This window comes from Pogona vitticeps, chromosome 3, assembly GCF_051106095.1.
Source record: "Pogona vitticeps strain Pit_001003342236 chromosome 3, PviZW2.1, whole genome shotgun sequence".
NCBI lineage: Eukaryota > Metazoa > Chordata > Lepidosauria > Squamata > Agamidae > Pogona > Pogona vitticeps.
In genome coordinates this window covers 49,504,656-49,520,373 of record NC_135785.1, presented here as the reverse complement: position 1 = coordinate 49,520,373, position 15,718 = coordinate 49,504,656, and the positions used below count along the sequence as shown (strand labels likewise).

General features: G+C 38.3%; 1 protein-coding gene across 1 annotated transcript; it reads right to left on the bottom strand.

The window, feature by feature from the left end:
- Positions 1–1,439: 1,439 nt before the first annotated feature.
- On the bottom strand, positions 1,440–13,965 carry PROC (protein C, inactivator of coagulation factors Va and VIIIa). Its single transcript, XM_020787353.3, has 9 exons — positions 13,837–13,965; positions 13,247–13,335; positions 12,396–12,556; positions 11,175–11,199; positions 9,436–9,546; positions 8,252–8,398; positions 5,661–5,755; positions 4,674–4,791; positions 1,440–2,098 (listed from the first exon to the last, which is right to left on the bottom strand). The coding sequence occupies exons 2-9, from the start codon at positions 13,326–13,328 to the stop codon at positions 1,548–1,550; spliced, it is 1,290 nt and encodes a 429-aa protein (XP_020643012.3). The 5' UTR covers positions 13,329–13,335; positions 13,837–13,965; the 3' UTR covers positions 1,440–1,547.
- Between the last annotated feature and the right edge of the window lie 1,753 nt (positions 13,966–15,718).

Genomic DNA, 15,718 nt, shown 5'->3' with positions numbered 1-15,718 from the left:
TGAGTGGATCCTTGTAAGTTGTCACGTTCCCGGGGGTTACAATAGCCGAAGTCCGATAAACCAGTCCAAGGTCAGCGATATCAAGAATGCAAAGCCAAAGTCCAGAAACCAACCTACAGAATGAAGTCCAATGTCAAAGTCCAGGGTCAAATACACAGTGTAGTTCAGGGTCAGAGTCCAGAGTTAGGAACAAGATGCAAGAAACGTGGATGCAAGCCAAGGTTTTGACTCCTTGCTTCCACGAAGTTTCTGGCTTCACTGGAAGCTTGTTTTATAATGAAACAGCTCCTTGAGCTGCTGGAAAGCTTTCTATTCTGCTAATACTCAGGACTAGATGACCGTAGGTCTCTGTGGAAAGCCTTTGAGCAATCCTCTGATCTTCTTGTCCTAAGTCTTTCCCGAAGCCTGCCCCGAAGCCTGTCTGCTGTGGAGGGAGAATCTGGAGGTGGTTCAGGTGTTTCAGATCTCTCCACATTCTCTTCAGCCACAGTTAACCCTTCTGGGTCCAGGTCTTCGGAAGCACTCATGACATAAGTATAAGTTTAAATGAGAGAATGTTGTGACCACTCACGTCATTCATGCTATTCATATTCATGAGCTGATTTTACATGAACTTATGAGAGGGCTGGAGAGGCGGAGTCAGCAGCTACATGAGGCTTGGTGGGAGAAGGAGGAGTCAGATAGTGCTGGTTAGTCAGAGAGATAAGGCTGGTTGGTCAGAGAGATACAGATTGGGATGAGATACTGAGATAGATGGATTAATCAGAGAGATAGAGCTGATTAGGAAAATAGGTAGAGAAGGTGGTAATGATATCCCAAGAGAAAAGAAGTATGTACTGAGAGAACTGTTGATGAATCGCTTATGTATAATGTGTATCTGAGAAACTTCTGTTATTATTCAATCTACTTCACTTCAATAAATAAGTTCTGTTTCTGTTCACAAGAAAAGTGTTCTGATATACGTCATTTATATTGTGGACTGAAATAATCCACTGGTGGCAGCAAGAAGAAAATGCGCCATGAGCCTCTGTGAGGGAAAAACAAGGAGGGGCCACAAGGGTAAATGCCACAGAGAATTGTCTCAGTCTTCGTAGAAGAGGAGGTAATATAGTCACTTGTAGAGAAATTAACCCTAGAGCCCAAAGCAATGAGTAACTAGAACCCCCTAGGAAATTGTGTTTTAAATTTACAGTATTGCTTTTTCAGTTTGGGTATGACTGATCTCTATGAAGTGATTCTAGGTAAGCCCTCTTGCTTTTCATAGTAAGAAATCCTTTGCTGAATCAGACCACAGCCTGCTTGACCCAACATTCTTGGCAAAAATCCCAGCAAGTAATAGGCACTGATTAGCCCACCAGGAGATGGTCTTCTTTTTAAGCATCTCTGTGTATATATGAGGCAGAAGAACTGTTTTAAGAAATGCTAGACACAGTAAATGCTCCTTTTTAATATATTCTGTATTTATTAGACAGTGGGCATACTTCTCTGTACACTTTCAAAGCAGCCTTTAGTCCTCTTTTCATGATTTTATGTTTGGTGAGAAAGTCTTATGTTTTCATTTTCTGATAGATCCAGTCAAGATAAGAGCTGACCTTTGTGTAGATTCCAAAGTTCTTAGGATCACCACAGCCTTCTCCCCAACTTACCAGTCCAACTAGAAACCATGTATTCTTGAACTTTGCAACCATAGGGCCACCACTGTCTCCATGACATGAATCCCGTTTATCTCCTGCTATCCCTGCACAAATCATATTTTCGGAGAGGGAATTGGACATAGCATGGATACAGTCATTATGTGGTGCAATAGGAACTTCGATGTACTTGAGAACAGAGGAGTAATTCTTCTTGTTATCATCACTCTGGCTGCCCCATCCGGTCACTACGGTTTCTGTCCCTTCTGTCATCAACACTTGATGAGCTAGATTCTTGGAAGGCAGGCAAATGGGCACTATGTACTTGTTCACGATAACAGGATGGACCAAGTGCAACATTGCAATGTCATTGTCAGAGGTCTCTGCAGAATAATTTTCATGAGGCAATTGCTTGTCAACAAGGATAGCTTGCTCACTGTCCTCTGCTCGCAGACGATAATATTTACCTGTGAAGACAAGAGAAACATGGGGATAGAGCACTTACTCCTGGTATCTAAGCCAACTCCTTTTTTAAAAAAAATAAAGAACCCAAGGGTTGGAAGCAATGTGTTACAATGACTTACTCTAACATGTTCCGTTGATAGTAAAATCCATAATAGCATCGATAATTTCTGAAAACAACATAATATGTACCATGCTTCCTTTTACTAGCTATTATTAGTAAAACATTTCCTATTTTGAAGTGCCTTTTTTGTTTTAAACAAGCCGACTAAAAGAAAAATATTAAGAAGACTTTGAAGGTTCAGCCTAGCTCTTTAAAATAATGTTACAAGATCTGCATTTAACCTTGTTTTTGCAACTCAGAGTAAGGAAACTTGAAATTAATAATATGAACTATTTGCTACTTGACTTCTCACAGAGTATTAAAAACTCTGTATTTCAGTAACATTTGTGTTCATTCAATATGTGGCCTTTTAGGCCAGATGGGCGGGGTATGTATGTATGTATGTATGTATGTATGTATAAATAAATAAATAAATAAATAAATAAATAAATAAATAAATAAATAAATAAATAAATAAATAAATAAATAAATAAATAAATAAAGTAATACCCTGTTTCCCTGAAAATAAGACCTAACCTAAAAAAAAAGCCCTAGTATGATTTTTCAGGATGCTTGTAATATAAGCCCTGCCCCAAAAATAAGCCCTAGTTAAGTGAAACCCTGCCCACCACCATTGTGCAGCAGCCAGAAGATGACATGACTGCGTTTGAATAAATGTAGAATGTTGTACATGAAAAAAATAAAACATCAACTGAAAATAAGTCCTTATGCACTTTTTGGAGCAAACATTAATATAAGACCCTATCTTATTTTTGGGGAAACACAGGGTGTTATACCTGTTTTGCTGAAGCATTTACCAGAAAGAGTGCATGCATCAGAGAGCAAGACAGGGCAAGATGATTAGTTGCATATATTCAGAATGGAATGGGACAGAGTGGCAAAGAGAAGAAGAGAAAAGTCAATTGTTCCATTATTCACTGATTAAGGTTTTAACAAAAAGAGACAAAAACGTGGTGGCACCTCAAAGACTAACGTTTATAATTTTTGATGTATGCTTTTGTGGACAAGTCCACTTCATCATGCTTCGCTTACGTCTGATGAAGTGGACTCGTCCACAAAAGCTCACATCAAAAAATCTAAAAGTTAGTCTTTGAGGTGCCATCAATGTTTCTGTCTTTTGTTACTTTTTATTATTTTGTTTTCACCTCTAATGCTTGCACAGGCTAACATGGCTACTCCTTCTACAACTACTGATTAAAGTAAGTTAGGTCTCTTCCATTCCCATTCTTCTTTGTCTCACTTCATCACTCATGAATGTGGAATGTAGGACATGTCTGCATTGGCAGAATAGTCCTCTGACTGGATTGGCGCTGTTCAGTTTACAATGTCCACACCTGTTTTGACCGAGAACAATCCATCCAGCCCCCTTTTTAAAGCTGTCCTTATAATTTTTGGCACAGCAGTAGGACTACAATTTTTGGGGGTGTGATTTGGAGCACTCCTCATTAGCCTGTTCTGTAGCCTGTGTGGACAGTTAATCCACACCAAAATAGAACGGTGGCTAGTGTTATTTGAAGTGACAACGTTGTGAAATATTTGGTGTGTTGAGGCATTGAAAGAAATAATAGAGAACCTCTCGACTCTATTTTCATCTACTCCACAGTTTGTTTGTTTGTTTGTTTATAAACACAACACTTCAGGCTGAGTACTGTAGTTGCTTTAGTGTCTGTTAAGTACAACCAAAGTTTTTGCTCTCATCTTCTCAAGCTTTCATTGTGGTGTGAAGCACAAAAGGCAGGTGATGGCTTAAACTAGTCCACCTAAAACTGTCAACAGGGACTGCAATTGCTTCTGGCACTGACTTCCATTTTTCGCTGGTCATAACTCTTTAGTGATTACAGAAGACATGGCTGGCAGCTGGCCATATGTCCTGTTGGTAGTGGTCCCCAACCTTGGGCCTCCAGATGTTCTTGGACTTCAACTCCCAGAAATCCTGGCCAGCAGAGGTGGTGTTGAAGGCTTCTGGGAGGTGTAGTCCAAGAACATCTGGAGGCCCAAGGTTGGGGACTAATGGATTAGAGCACTTTGTCACCGAGAGAAGAGGTATACAGTAATTTTTGCATCCGAAGCAGCAGACTGAGTCCCGCACTGCTCTCTGAGTGGGGAGTGGAACCCTATTTCAACAGTGAAGAACACAACAGAACCCCACCCCAACCTGCCAACTTTCTACATTCAGATTCAGATGAGTGGCAACAATAATTTAACAGCCTTATTATGAGCAAAGCAATAATATCACAGCAGTGACAATGATAACGACTTCTAGTTACTTGAAGTAATGGAAGCAGTTACTTTTAAAAGTAACATCCTAAGCTCTGCTTAGTTTAGCCCTTAAGTCCTGACAAGACAATTCTGCTTGTCACAATGGTTTGCTCATTCTTTTAGTAGAATTGCATCTCACAGGTACTGACCAAGGTGTCTCTGATAACAAGGGTTGCAGCCATGACGGTTTTCCTTACCCATTGTCAGTTTGATTCTTTGTTCATCCACCACACAATGAGCAGCAGTCAAAACCCAGGCAGGATGTATGAGAACACCACCACATTTGAACCTCCCCGCACTGTTGCTCAGCATAACCTACAACAGAAAGGAAGTAGAGCAGTTCATGTAATGATGTGTTTCAGTACTGCTCAGCGAGCATTCCTAACATGAGATATTTCCCAAGTCCCTGTTCCACATCAAATGACAAATGCCCACAGAAAGAATTTTTTCTGATCAAAATATTTTTTATGGGAAATGCCGGGAGGAATATTCAGGAAGTACAAAGATATGCCATGTTAGTGCTGAACAGATACTTACACAGTGTCTACCAAATGTTCCATGTCTTTGATTTGTTCTTCTACCAAAGTCTGCATATGTGTTCAATCAAAGTTACATTTCCTTATAGTCGACCAACGTGCTGTTGTATTATGTTATGCCAGCAGAGGGGAAACTCTGGCCTTCCAGATGTTAAAAAACCTAAAATTTCCATCACCATGGGCCACATTGCCTAGCACTGATGGGAACTGGGATTCAACAACATCTGGTGGCCCATAGATTCCCCAACCCTCAAGTTAAAGAGATTTGATATGTAATTATAAACTGGGGGCTGTTCAACCTGGCAACTCTATTAAATGTCCTCCATTCAGTGGTTCTGAAGTGGTCTTCTGGATATCAAGATGGCTGGCAGAAATGCTTTTAAATGGCTATGACAACTGTCACATTAAGGTTAATGCAGAAGCCAACAATTAGACCTACAAATATACAGACCTTCTTGACTAGCTGCAAGAATTCACTGCTCAGGGCACTTTGTATCACTGCTAGTGAACAGCAGTAAAACTGGTGTTCAGTTTTGGATAGTCAAGCATTTGCCTAGATGCCTGGCTTGTATGTCAACACTTGGGTAAAGGGAAGCTCTGCTTCTAAAAGCAGGTGCATGATCAAGTTGGATATTTCATATTGCTTACCTGCCAGGGGCTGTCTCCTTTTCTCCCAGTTTTACCCGCAATTACTTTAACAATCTGGGGTGAGGGCTCCACAATTCTTCCACAAGGAAACTCCACTACATGAAAAAAGAAAAGAAAAGAAAAATAATAGCATCATAGGAGAGAGTGATTTAGCTGCTTCTGAGTACTTTGCACCTAGAAAACACTGGGAGAATTGTCGTAGACACAAGCTATTTGTATTCATCCATTCTGTTCCCCCAAATGGCCAGCCTATTCACTGTTTGGCATGCAGTGCTCGGCTCCATCATTGTTATTGTCCCGCCATTCAAGGAAGGAGCCCTGCTGGCTCTTCCTCACCTCTCCGCACAGCTGACTTCTCCAGTACGGAGGTAGGATGGGGAGTCTCCTCACTCAGCCAATGAGTGGACAGCCGCGCAGAGATGCAGAGAAGAGCCAGCAGGGCTGCTTTCCCAATTGGTGCGCTGACACCGCCGCTGGAGCTGTACACTGTGAACTGAACAGTGAGTGGACTGGCCAGTTCTGGAGTGAGGGAATAGACCTCCATTGGTCCATTCTCTCACCCCAGAACTGAGTTTTATGTCTATAAAATTCATCTTGAAGATTAAAGATATAAGCCAGAGAATATGAGGTGTGTATAAGAGCAGTACAACACATTGCTCAGTATTAGGTGGCGGAACTTTGACGATAACATATTATACTATAGGTGGGGCTCAGTTAATTTATTTGTTTTACACAGTGTCACAAACCTATCTGAAATAGATTAGACATCAAGAAAGATTTTCAGTAATTGCTAAGCAATACTCTGATGCTGGGCCAATTTACTCTCTTCCATCTTCTTTAAAAAGTAGATTATATTGACAAACAGCAGAATACTATGTGGTTTAACTATGTGGCAACAATAATTTAACAGCCTTATTATGAGCAAAGCAATAATATCACAGCAGTGACAATGATAACGACTTCTAACATAAGTGAGAGAGTTCTTTTATAAAAGCAGCTACTATGCACCATATTTCCTTAACATGCATTTGAACATTAATGACGTGTTCTTAGTTCCACTGCCTCCTCCCATAATTTTCACAAGCAATCTTGTACTGAAGGCATTTCTTTAGTTTTCCAGTAGTTAGTTTAAGTACATCAAGCAGCTCTTGCTGCAGTTAATACTACCATACATATCTTTCTGGGAATCTTACTGGGTACAAAATTAAGAAGACCTATAGGCCTATTCATGTTAGTAAAGGACAATGTTGCTTTGACAATATTTTTTTTACATTGCCCTTGAACACTGCAACTTGACTTCATATATGGAAAAAAAATCTGTTCTGGTTTGAATGTTACACCAATTTACTCTGTGTAGAGAAGTTCTTAAAAATAGAGGAACCTTCAAAAGTATGACACATATACACTTTGTATCTTCCTCATTTGTTGTCATGTATAGAATTATTTTCATGCTGAAACCAATTTGAATGCCTAACATCATGATTTAAAGTGCATTTTATATAATACAGTAATCCTGTATAATTCCTGAATAGAACAGAATAGAATGGCTGAAATCCTGTTATGCAGTTTATTTATTATTTATTTTATTTCTATACCATCTCATATTGACCATGCACTCCCTGGGAAGTGTATAAACAGCCAAAATATTGTGTTACAACTACCACCAACAAAACAACAGTTAAACAGTTAATAATCAAGAAGTAATAATAATAATAAAACAATAAGTAACATAATATCCTCTGATTAATAATGACAATTAAATTAAAAAGAACCCCAATCTAAATCCTAACCACTTTTAAACAACAAATTGCTGTAAGTTATGAAATCTGTTGCATGCCACGTCTCGTGACTCAAGTGTGCAACAGATAATGCCTACGGATATTTCTGAGCATGTCAATTTGCAATAACATTTACACTATTTCCATAACTGTGCAATAGGATTTTGGCTTGCATAATACAAAATAACAGACTTCATCTATTTTCTGTCTATATCCTCACCATCATTCATGATTCCTACCATCATGGGGATACATTTAGAGTATATAATATTTGCACTCCTTGTGTCTGAAGAAATGGGTTAGGATGCACAAAAGCTGATGCTGAAATAAATCTATTAGTCTTTAAAGTGACACAAAAAATTGCCTCTTTTTTCCCCTCTGAGCCTGGTTTATTTATAGAAAAAGAAAATACTTATCCACTGAAAAATATGAACAACAATATTTGTATGGACTATGTTACCCTTTGTACATTCTACTTTAATTAATAAGATGCAACCAGAACTTAAGAAAGTTACTTTTCTGATTTATGAAGGATTATGGTCCCAAAAATAACTTTTCCAAACTCTGGATTAAACCAGAGGGGCATTGGATAAATGTCAACTATTGATTCTACTGAACTGTATTTACATGGTTATTCTATACCAGGGCCACAAACAGGAAGAAAATAGGGTAGCTCTATAATTATATATATTCCAAAGGAACCTAATTTTAAAATTTCATCTCAAGTCATGTTGACAACCACCCACCACCCATTTTGGGGGGATAAGGCCCACTTAAAACCCAGATTTGTGCTTATCCTTCTATCTTTCTTACCATCTTGGTGACAAGAAATATGATTATCTGACAGTCGGTAACCTGAAGCGCAGCTACAATAACGGTACTGCTTGTTATCTCTTTCGTCCTCATTACAGTAATGTTCACAACCACCATTGTTGGTAGAACAGTTGGTGTAGATGACCTCTGAGCAGAAAAAATAAGTAACAAATGAAGGAAGGCAGACTTATAGCTGGCAATTTCTATTAGTGTCACTCAAACTTTATTTCTCTTTAAATATATTTTTGTTAGGTTTATAATAACCTTACAATGGCTAAACATTGGAAAACTAACTGAAGACATTAAATCTTGATAAATGCAGAGGAATGTAGGAATACGAGAGGCTGCTTTATATCCAGTTTAATTGTTGGTACATGTGTTGCTGACACTTTCAGTGGCTCTTGAGTGGTGTTTTGTTTGTTTGTTTGAAATATCAAAGATTGAACGTGAAACTTTCTGTGGCCCACCACTGAGCCACAGTCCTCAAACAAGTCAGACTAAACAATTTGCCTGGCTTGCTGTAATATGCCTTGAAGCAGGCATGTGGCATTTGTACTGTTACAGTTTATCAATAACTGTAAAAAATTTCCCATCAAACTAAATGGCATAATAGGTCCTCATAGACTGAACAGTCTAACAAAACATATGGTCAGAGCTTGAAACAGGTTAAGGACTGCTATGCTCCAAAGTGTCTGTGCAACATGCGGGTTGAAGGATTCTAGGCACCATAGCAATGTAATGTTTCCAGGCTTTGCATGTGACATGACTGTCTATTTTAGATCAGATATATGAGATCTGATCTCAAGAATACATGATGTTCGAAAAACACAACCCTTTTGCCATTTTACCTTCCCTCACCTGTTAAGTGAGGATAGACTGAGCTAGTACTAGATTAATCACTATTTAGCACTAGCTGTGTGGTACCCTCATCTTCAAATTCATTGTCAGGGGAAGACAGGCTAGTCTTGCCACATCTTACTCTCCTACAGCTTTAAAACAGAAGCAAAAAATGCTATCAATTTTTTTAATTACAAGATCCACAAATAGTGTGTAGTGCAAAAGGACTTGAAAATAGGATGTGTATACTGTACAGTGTTTTAAGTATGAAGCAACATAGAGGCACTCTTTAAAAGTAACAATAGCTGTTTTTTTCATGATAAAATAGATAATAAAGATAGCATTACCATTTTGGCACAGGCGGCCCTCCCAGCCGTTGTTACAAACACAGTCAAATTTCCCAATGCCATCTTGGCAGGTTCCATTGAAACATGGGCTAGATTCACACATGTCTCCATCTGAAAACACATTTGCAAGGAAACCCAGATCATAAACCATACACATTTTCCAAAATAAAATATTAAATACACCTCTTCTCTCTAATCAATAGCCACTGAATGTGAATTGTTCATATATCTCCTCAAGCCCATATTGCAACAATTTCAAAGGAGGTCCAGAGAATTTTATGTTACACTCTTACTCTCGGACAAAAAATATATGACTAAAGCAGTGGCGAAGTTTTGTGTGGCAGCAATGAAGGGTTGCTGTTCCCTCCTTGTACCGATTAAAGCAATGCCAGATTTTAGTAATGCTGTGTATGGGCCACCATATCCTTTATATGCCACACTCTTTAGGATGATGAGACTGGACCTGGTACCAAGTTTACTAAATTGATTTACCGATCTCCTCAGTCCTGTGAAACTATGGATATTCTATAAAATTTAGTCATGTTGTAATAGGTTGTATATTTTCAATTGTATTTTTGTGTTATGCTAATATATACAATAATAATAATGAATATATCTGCTGGCCGGTGACTGTAATAAAGATCAATAACAATCAACAAATTATTCATATATACAAAGCAGAACTTGTACTTTCTGCTTTGAGCCATGTTGAGTTTTGCAGAATGAGAAGTTTTGGAACATACTTCTGCTTCAAGATTATAGGAATTACAAACTAATTACCTGAAACTCATTGGAAGATGAATAGGACTGTATTGTGCCGTGGCTAGAAAACTATTAATCTGTAACCACTACAGCAAAGCTGCAAAACTTCCATAGGATTAGCAGGTTTACAGAATTTATCAAGAGGAGTAATTTCGTTAGTGCTGTAGTTAAACAAGCTGAAGTATGAAATCCTTGGCAGTTCTCTGTAAGATACAGTAGATTCTTAGATCCATAGATTTACCTTCTGCCCTTTGACAACAAAGCTGGAGGTGTGATTTTTAGATAGATTGCTATGTATTACTGCTTTGACTGGATTTTTAATGCTACTTGTGTTTTCCATTTTTGTCTTTTCCATTTCTCAGAGTGGCTTTTAAAACATTTTTGTATACTTACTGATATTTGCCTTAATATTGCCTGTTACTGATGTAAGATGCGACTTTATACATTGTTCATAGTTTTAAATATTGTCTTTTAATGATTTTAACCACCATTGTATACTCATTATTTTCAACTTTAAATATTGTCTTTCATTGTTGTAAGCCACCTTGGGTCCTTTTCAGGGAGAAAGGTGGGGTAAAAATATGTTAAATGAATGAATGAATGAATAAATAAATAAATATTTTTATTAGTTTACTGAAAAATTACAGATAAAATTAGACTTTGAGCTTTCCAGAATTCTTCATTAGGCAAAGATGGTATACAACATGCCTAAAAAAGGTATCAACAGAATGTGAAAACTTGTCTTGTTTGAAACGTTTTAATGATTCAATTAAAATACTGTTCAACTCAGACTTTGTTGTTATGGATGGATCACAGAGAATTTTTTATATTTGTCCCAGAAAATACAAACTTACTTCTCTATACAGCAAGAGAAAGTAGCACTAACCAACAGAATCTGGTGATGGCAATCTGAGTATTGCAGGTGCAGGAAAAAGACATCAGCTACACTGAAGAAAATAGAATAGCACTTTACTCACCATAATATTTTGTCCAAAAGCTTAGCTGTAAAGAAACAAAAACTAGGTTAAAGCTAGAAACAGACTGTTTCCTGTATGGGACATGATCAGACACACAATTTTTAGAAGCTGATGGCTCCAAATAATCACGATAAGATATAAATATTCTGCGTATGTGACACGCTGAAAATCGTGGGCTAATGGACCAAGCATTCGTTGAAGTAATCATACTTTGCTTCATGATACAATCAGCTGGACTAGAACTTGGAAGATTTGTGTTGACGTGTTCACCAAATATTAAACTAATTGGTTGACTTCAGGCCAGCGTGTGACTAGACAGGCATTTGTCTCAATGTTTGTTATAGGTTGGAGATGGTCTGGTTCATTCCTTTTCCTGGGGACCACACTATACATGGGCCATTGCAAACCAGCCCATCCCTGATGGGTGCCTACTTGCACGTTTTTTGGGTTCTTGTCAGGAACTACTGTTTTGTTGTTGTTGTTTGGTGTGGGTAAGCTCACTCCATTTTGGTTCAGTTCCAGTGGGTGTGATCTCTGAGATTGAATCAAAGTGGATGGTTTAAACTGTATCTTTGCTTAAACTACTTATCAATCTTGAGAAATAGAAAGCTTCCTTTCCACTCTCCTGCAGAGGGGAAGTTTTCCATTTCTTTTTAATCATTGCTAATGCATCATAGATGCATTGCTTGTGCACTGTGTCAGTTAGCAACAAGTAAAAAGAAATGGAATCCTTACTTTCTCAAGCCTGATTGGCAGGGATGTTGTTAGGATAAAATGGCAAAAAGGCATACTATGTACCCTGTTTTCAGATCATTGGAGGAAATAAGTTATACATGCAGCTAATAAAGAAATACATTATGGACACATCCCAAGCTGACAACATAACACGGGTTTTCACTTCAATGTGGTAGGGGCACAAATAAGGAAGAGAGGTGAGTAGATTTGTGTTCTTGGAATTCCCCAGGCAGCTTGAAATTTCTCTGTTCTAGCCACACCAACTAGCCAAAAGAAATAAGCAATCCAAGCAATTTCTTGGGTTACGTTTTTTAAAGGGATGATCATTTATCAGCATACAATCTGCTTGCAACTCCACAAAGATGTTGTACAGAGACATGGGAGACATAATGAAACACCGAGTGTTCTTTACATATTGGTTTAAAAAATAATTTAGCTTGGTAAACTAATTTGACTCTTACGTTCCAATCTTTTACCATAACTTACTGCTCTTTCATTGCTTTCAAATATCTCACAGGCTTCTTCAAAATCACATTGTTCCTCATTGCATTCCCGTTCCAATGAACCTGGCTTTATTTCTTCCAAGAAAGTATTTGCCCGCTTCTGGATTTTTAGAACTTGATTTGCTTCTTGTTGGCTGTAGAACACTAGGGAAGGGAGAGGTGATGAGGGATGAGTATACGTGAGGCATTTTTGGAATCATATTGTAAAACATGGACAATTCAGGTAACTTTCAACAATTTATTATAATTGAAAAACTCTTCCCCTCCTGAAGTGCAGGGGTGGGGGGAGTTTTTCAAATACAGGAAAACACTAGATGCTTGAGATGGAAAGCAGAGTAGAAAAATTCATGTAGTGTTTAGATTACTCTATAAAACTTTCCAAACATAGTGCTATTTTGCAATGATATATAGAAGTGCTATTCATTCTTCCTTCCACGTGAAAGTGATAATGTCTACACACTTAACTCTATTAACTGAAGTAAGAATATGGTTTTATATCTATTGGGAGCCTGAATCTGGGACATGGACCACAGGTTTAACAAGCACCAAGAGAGCAGAAAGCCTGTTCAGCATAGTAAAACAGGATATTCCTGCTTGCCACAGTGTCCTCAAAGATTGCCCACCAAGAATACATTTGCTTACGCAACAGGTACTTAATACTTCCTTGTGAGAATGATGAAAATATCAAACTATTCGCCCTGCACTCTTGTGTGTGTATGGACACACATGTATGTGATTTAACTGAATGAAGTCACATCTACAGAATACTGTATGTAATATGTTCAGAGGATGTAAGAGTTATCTATAAAACTAATGCATAAAAGAAAGATATACCTGATGCTCCATGTCCGTTAGGCAATATGAAGACAGCTGGAAATGCCCAAAGCATAATGATTCTCCACATTGTACAACACATTGCAAACCTAAGAGAATGATCACCAAAAATTGAGGATTTGGGGAAGAAATATATGCTCCACACCTTTTTGAAAGTGTTTATTTTTATGGAGACTTAGCAAAATATATGTCAACTTTTGTGACTGGCATATAAAGTATGGTGCACTGAGGTGAATTTATATTCAATATTTTGGCCCCATATAGTCTTCAAAATCATTCTCACCCAGTGCTGCCCATCTTTTTACATAATAAACTGGCAAGGCTGTTTACTCTTGATAGCACCACTGTAATCCTACAACTTTTTCCCCATTCCTATCCAAAAAAACAAGAGTCATGCAAAAGACTTTAATGAAGATTTATGTGCTCAAAGCAAAATAAATAGCATGTAGCTAAAAGCTATGCGCATTGTGGATTCTCTTACTAACTTCCCCGGTTGTTACCTTCTCTACTTTTTGCTGTTCTGTTTGCTCTTAACTTTAAGGAGAAGCAGGACGAAAATGACAACCACTACCACCCTCCCAAAGACTTACTTATTTTACTAGCTGAATCTGTGTTGTCTGCTCTTCCGCCATCAAACCCAGAGGACACTAGTTAATCCATAACCTCAAATATTTACTCAGGAAAGGACTCACAGAGCCTCCCATTCAGTTAAACAAAACTGCCTCAATAGGATTTTGCTGATTGATGAGAACTCACTTCTTTTTTCACACAGTTTCTTTTTCTCTTATTTTCTTTTCCCTTTATTGTCTAGGCAACAGCTAGTCAAAGTAGATGCCAGCATTCCACAAATAGATACATCTAGTTTCAAAATCCTCAAGAGTTTTAAAATGCCTCCTCTTTAATGAAAAGAAGCAATTTATTCCAGTTTATTTCCATTCCCAGAATGTTTCCTGACAAGGAAGATTTTTATTGTGAAATCATACTGCTGCCTTCATGGAAATAGGTGTGTGTGTGTGTGTGTGTGTGTGTGTGTGTGTGCGCGCGCGCGCGCGCGCATGTGCGCGTGCGTGCGTGCGTGTGCGTGTGTGTGTGTATGTGTGTGTTCTAGACCGCACCTTCCACCACCTGTTTTTCTAATGCTTCTTCAGACTTTCCAAAATGCACAGAAAATCTCATATAAAAAGTCAGAACAGTTATCCATTACCTTTTGATTTCTTTATTAAGAAGCCAAAGGCCATGAATTCAACTAGGGTCACAAAGATGTACATGTCGTCACGTTTCCAAAAAAACATACAAGGCAAATTATTTCGTGAATCACAATTGACATGGACAAAATGTACAAATTTGTGCTTTAACATTTCTTCCTGTTGTTTGCTGGTTCCATTTTCCAGTCTTTGGGGCAATCTGTCACATGGGCTTCAACCCATTTCTTAGTGGATTAAACAGCCACTAGAAAAATAGCCCCAACCTGTATGATTCCAAGAAACATGTCAGCAAAAAACATAGTATTATCTGATCTCTCCATTCACATCCACCCTTTTGCCACTCAGTTATTAATCTCTGTCTTGGGCTATTATACATGTGATACTGCAATGCTCTACCTCCCAAAGTTTGATTCCCCACTGTGCCTTCTAGAGAACAGCCAACCTGTATGTTCTTAGAGAAGCTACTGAGTTCCAGAGTTCCCCCATGAAAAGGGAATGATAAACCACTCTGGAGTACTCTGCACCTAGGAAACCCTGGAAAGTATTGCCGTTCAGTCAAATGTAATTTGACACTGCATCATCATCACCATCACCATTGGGGATACCCAGTGTGGTGCAGCGGACAGACTGACAGACAAGACTTAAGAGGCTTTGGTTCAAATCCCTGATCAGCTATGGAAGCTCACTGGGGGTACGGAACTGGTAAAACTACTTCTTAAATATCTCACTTACCTGGAAAACTCTGTTAGAGTCACTATAAATTGGTTCCAGCTTGACAGTACATAACGTAACATAGTGCCTCACTAGACATATGCTTTTCTTTTCTCCTTGCACTGCCAGAAATTTGGAATTGTGTAGTTTCATTTCTAATGCAAGTTATCAGTTGATTTTTAACACTTAAGTGAAGAGCCCTCTGTCTAGACTTACCAAGTTATTTTGAGATCCAATCTCAATTAACTATGCAATTCCAGGATGAGGAAACCTCAGCATAGCACTGCAGAGCTACAACTGTCAGCGTATACACTTCATTAACTACAACATTAATAGTCTGATTAAGGTGTGATGCTTGTGTGCTAGCATTTATTTTTTTCTAATTTTCTTTGGCTTCACTATTGTCTTCAAAATACTTTACCGTTTTCTTCTGGTTCATATTTTGAGTCATTCACATCTATCTTCTTAGCTGGTTCTTCTGTCAGGACCACTTGTTTAAAGCAGTCAGTGGATGAGCTTCTTTCTATGGCCTTTGCTGTCAAGCTCTCTGTTCTGG

Bases quoted from the DNA above. Each gene is read 5' to 3' on its own strand.
- PROC (XM_020787353.3), bottom strand. From the start codon at position 13,328: ATGTGTTGTACAATGTGGAGAATCATTATGCTTTGGGCATTTCCAGCT. The intron at 5,756-8,251 runs GTAAGAAAGATA...TTTTTCATGTAG, and splicing joins TATTTCTTGTCACCAAGATG to TGGAGTTTCCTTGTGGAAGA. The intron at 4,792-5,660 runs GTAAGCAATATG...TTTCTGTTGTAG, and splicing joins AAGGAGACAGCCCCTGGCAG to GTTATGCTGAGCAACAGTGC.